The sequence below is a fragment of the Etheostoma cragini genome, chromosome 21 (genome assembly GCF_013103735.1).
Source record: "Etheostoma cragini isolate CJK2018 chromosome 21, CSU_Ecrag_1.0, whole genome shotgun sequence".
NCBI lineage: Eukaryota > Metazoa > Chordata > Actinopteri > Perciformes > Percidae > Etheostoma > Etheostoma cragini.
In genome coordinates, this window is record NC_048427.1 from 542,922 (window position 1) to 548,000 (window position 5,079).

General features: G+C 46.5%; 1 protein-coding gene across 5 annotated transcripts in view; it reads left to right on the top strand.

The window, feature by feature from the left end:
• Positions 1–5,079, top strand: part of baiap2b (BAR/IMD domain containing adaptor protein 2b) — a 69,803-nt gene that overhangs the window by 57,156 nt on the left and 7,568 nt on the right. For all 5 annotated transcript variants that reach the window (XM_034859991.1, XM_034859992.1, XM_034859993.1 and 2 more), the window contains 4 exons: positions 289–490; positions 637–717; positions 1,042–1,210; positions 4,323–4,360. In XM_034859991.1, the coding sequence (XP_034715882.1) occupies positions 289–490; positions 637–717; positions 1,042–1,210; positions 4,323–4,360 (490 nt within the window). The remainder of the gene's footprint in view (positions 1–288; positions 491–636; positions 718–1,041; positions 1,211–4,322; positions 4,361–5,079) is intronic.

The window sequence follows — 5,079 nt, forward strand, 5'->3', positions numbered from 1 at the left end:
TGCATCTCATAGGTGAAAGCCACTAAAAGAGCAAATGCAATACCGCTGCACACGACCTGTGCAGTTTTAATAAGAAACAGGCCAAAGCAAGAGGGAATATGACAAGGTGTGATATCTAAAATGAGAAAGAGAGGTCATGAGAGCAAATAGAAAGACAGGGACAGGTTTCACATTTGGAATTTCAGAAGAACCTGATTAAATGGAGGTACAGTATGGATGATGTGTTGCACCAGTCAGCAGTGTTTATTACTAGAGAAACTGAGACTTTCCTCTCATTATCTTGACCAGCGGAGACTCGCACGCTGCCTCGGTCCAGCTCCATGGCAGCGGGGCTGGAGAAAAACGGGAGAACTCGAGTCCAGGCCATCTTCTCCCACGCAGCCGGCGACAACAGCACCCTGCTCAGCTTCTTTGAGGGCGATGTGGTGACCCTGCTGGTCCCCGAGGCCCGCGATGGCTGGCACTACGGAGAGAATGAGAAGACCAGGATGTGAGTGCTAGAAATGTTTTTTTTGGGCCTTTTCGGAAGATTGTGCAGTGTTTTGGTCGGACATGAAGTACATAAAAGCTGTCAGTGAGCCCCAAAAGTTCCCAGTATGTTTTTAATTTGCTGATATCTGCCCCTCACCTCTCCAGGCGTGGCTGGTTTCCCTTCTCCTACACGCGGGTGATCTTGGACGGTGACACCAACTCAATGAGGCAACTTCGGGTACACAAGTAAGTTTTGTAGATTTCCCTTTTTGTCCTTAAAATAAAATTCATTACTTCACTGAACATTAAACAATGTTGTGTTGTCTTATTCTATTTGAGGTGAATATTGACATCTGATTTTGATGAATGACATTAATTCAAATGAGCTTCTGAGTCATAATGCCCTTCTAATGAAAACTGAAAATTAAATAACCAATTATGTAAGGCAACAACCGACTGATGGCTCCCCTGCAGATGTTCCTCGTGCCCCTGAATAGCTCGGGAGTAATTGTTGCGTGGGGACAACATGTTTACCATTTTCTAATTGTCTGCACACCTGTGTGTTTTCAGCCTCCACGGGAAGAGCAGCAGCACCGGCAACCTGCTAGAGAGAGAAGACCTGGCTCTCCCCGTCCCTGACTACGGCCTCCACTCCCGCATGGAGGCGCAGAGTGCTGCGGCGCTGCATGGCAGACAACAACAACGCCCCTACAGTGTTGCGGTGCCGGGCTTCTCACAGGTGTGGGGGGGGGGGCCTGCAGAACATGCACAAAAACACACACACACACACACACACGCATCAACCCAAACGCGAGTTCACACATGACACAGGAGCTGAGGCGTCGCACGAAACCTGGCGACGATCTGCTCCCTGAAAGTTGTTTTTTTAAAGATTATTTTTCTAACAGACCTTAAGTTGCGTGATTATGACCCAATCGTTAGCCTATTTTTATGAAAACGTCTGCTACGGAGCCATAACGTGAGCTACAAGGTAACGGAGCCTTTCATACATTGTTGTGTTTCTTTAGAAATAAACAACGGACAAATAGAGTCTTTAAACCTTCAGATATGAAGTTATTCACTGTCAAAGTGGCGCCAAAATGAATGGGAGTCAATGGGATGCTAACGACGGGTGATGGCTTCGTAGCATTAAAATGGCGCCATGGGAGCTCCGCTTAGAGAGGAGAGGCTGACCCCCTTGGGAAAAAACAAATTCAGCTCAGGCCAATCACATCGTGTATGGAGACGGTGGGCGGGGCTAAACACAAGGACGGCAGAGTTGCGACGGTTCCACGTAGTTCCCTCCTACTTGAAAACAAAGAAGATTGTCTTCGGAATCGGCTTTGGCCGCGACTCTGGAAGACTTGTGAGATTAATGGTCGGTTCACGATCCGATGATCGATCTGTTCTGCGCATGCGCGAACATCATAACAATGATACCATGGTGGATTTTTTACATGAATTATGACCTTATGACAACAAACAAACCCCACTTCCATGTTTAATAGTGTGCTAGTGGAGACTGATGCATTCCCTAAATATATGTTTTCTCAAGGGTTTGAAATTGAGTTAAAGACAATATTTGTTAATAGATTATGAAGTAAAGTTTATTTCAGAATTGTTGTTAAAACCCCAAATAAGTCTCGGGTCAGTTTGACCCGAGGGACACGAGAGGGTCCCGAAAGTGAAGCAAACACGAGGGTTAGAACTACATCTACAAGTAGAATTTTTACTAAAACTAAATCCAGTAAATGTAACGGAGTCAATGTAACTCGTTGCTACCCACACTTGGCAGGGGGGAAAGACAGACTGGCAGATTGGTGAGTTCCCAGACCCAACATCTGGATGCGGGTCTGGTCTGTCGGGCTACGACACTACAGGAATAGCTTTGCTTTGACAGGCTGTCTCTTCCTTTACCATTGCTTAGAGTAATCTGGTGCCGTAGCTCGATGAGAACGCCTTGCTACATTAGCTCATACAGACGCAGAAATCTATTCTCCTTCGCTTCACGTGCTCCCGTCTCCAGAAGGTCGGTCGTAGATGTGGCCCAGCTCAGATTGGAGGAGTCTACGTCCACAACTGGCTGCCTCGCTGTCTGAGGAAAGCACATCTGACAGTTGACAGCAGAGTGTTTACCCAGCCGACAGAGAGGAAGAGAAGGGAGAGAGGAGGCAGCCGTGCGATGTGGGAGCCACGGGGGGTTAATTTCTTCAAAAGGCAATATCAGAAGTAGACTTATGCAACACTGAACCCTTCTCTTTCCGCCCAGCTTCCCTCCCACGCCTCACCTGGAACATCAAACGTGGGCGACGCTTAATTGCACAACAGTCACATAACAACTTAAACTGTTTCTTCCGCCTTACCGCATTTAGAGATGGAAACATCCCTGCTGACATTTATGAGAACACGGTTTTGTCGTCATGGCTTGCAAGGGTCTGTAATGCTTTGGTCACCCAGTGAGCTCTTATTGGATTTGGTTAACAACGGGCTACACTTGGTTGGAAAGGGAAGGTTTTTTCTGAAGGTTACACACAGCTGTGGATTAAAATCAATACAAATGATTTTTAACATATATTAATGTTAGTTAAATGTTCTTTTAACAGACATTTAAACATACTTCCAATTCCAAATCACTAAAAAATATTACATTACATTTCATTTAGCTGATGCTTTTATCCAAAGCGACATACATTTGCTATATAGTTGGAGGCTGCACACCTCTGGATGAACTAGGGGTTGAGTGCCTTGCTCGGGGACACATTGGTTGATGCATAGCAGTAGGAATTGAATCAGAGTCTCCCACACATAAAGGCATGTGTCATATCCACTGTGCCACACACACACACCCCCCACCACCAAATACGAATTAATATTTACTGGGCAGACCAGCAAAACGAAAAGAGCAATAACAAAGTATTAAAGTCAAATAAACAAAAGATCTTTTATATTCTTCCATTGAATTATTATATACAGAATGGCAACAGTTTCACCGGAGGTGTGTTTGCAGTTATTCAGTGTATCAGAGGTAATATCCAGCTAAGGCGGCTGGAGGAAGAGAGCCGAGGAGGGTTCCTGCTGTCACGCTGCTTCAGCTGTGTTGATTTGGCGCCATCTGCTGGATGACGTGGTCACTGCAGCTTTCCGGTGCCTCGTTGGCCGGTTCCTAACTATGTATGAACAGATCCATCCGTCCATCTTTGTCCGCTTATCCGGTATCAGGTCTCGGGGGCAACAGCTCCCGCAGGGGACCCCCTAACCCTAACCCTAATCCTAATCCTAACCCCTAACCCTAACCCTAACCCTAATATCGGGTTGCAAGGGCAGCAGCTCCAGCAGGGGACCCCAAACTTACCTTTCCCAAACCACATCAACCAGCTCCGACTAGGGGGTCCCGAGGCGTTCCCAGATATAATCTCTCCAACTAGTCCTGAGTCTCCCCCGAGGCCTCCTCCCAGCTGGACGTCCCTCCACCTTGTCCTGGGTCTTCCCCGAGGCCTCCTTCCAGCTGGATGTGCCTGGAAAACCTCCCTAGGGACCCCCCCAGCCCCAGGAGGCGTCCTTACCAGATGCCCGAACCACCTCAACTGGCTCCTTTCGACGCGAAGGAGCAGCGGCTCTACTCCGACCTCCTCTCAGATGACTGAGCTTCTCAGCCGGTCTCTAAGGGAGACCCAGCCCGCCCCCCTCCTGAGGGAACCCATTTTGGCCAGTTGTACCCTGGCCATCAAACAGATGTGTTTGAACTATTTAAAAGCGTGTTTGAGGTGTAGCCCTGCTCCTGTGATGATGCCAGGTAGCTTCAAGCTCAGTATAACTGGCATTACTAATCCCTCCTGTCTTTGTCTTGACAGCAAGGAGTTGAAGAGTACGAGCCCCGCTTCCCCACAAGGTAAGAACCACTTGTTGTATAACGTTTGTTTTCATACAAAAATCAAAATTAAATTCAGTTCCAGTTCAGTCAGTTCAAGCAGAGTATCACCCAAATCAAATATGTTGACAATGGTGCGTCCACTTTGGTCGCACGCCATTGTTTGGGGGGAGGAGCCAGCGAGGGATTGTGTCCTTTTTGTTCGACCGTTGGATCGTTAAAAAACATCTCTGAATGAGCTGACTGAACCCAAACAGGCTCGAAACCATGTTGAAAACAGCTGGAGATGGAGAGGTAAAGAGAAAGTGGGATTGGGACTCTCTATCTAAAGTCTAAAGTCCAGACCCCCCCCCCCCCCACACACACACACACAACCAGCAGAACACTTTGTGCTCCTTTATGTTTGCATTCTATCTGGCATGCACTTCATATAATACAATAAGTGGAAATATCATACACTATATATATGCGGCATGTTGGTAGAAGACAAGCTTTGTGATTGGTAGGCTATGAATGTTGAGAGGTCAACCCACACAGGACCATCAGACATAATTAGTTTTTAATGGAAGAAATAGATTAAATCATAAGGCATGTTATTGGTTAACTTGGTTTCTATTGTACGCTATAGTTGATTTAAGTTTTCTTTTTGGTTGATTAAGGTTTTCTTTTTCTCGTTTTTGATTAGTTTTTTGTTTCTTAATATCAAAACACACGTGCCTTAACCTCCCAGCTCCTCCCAA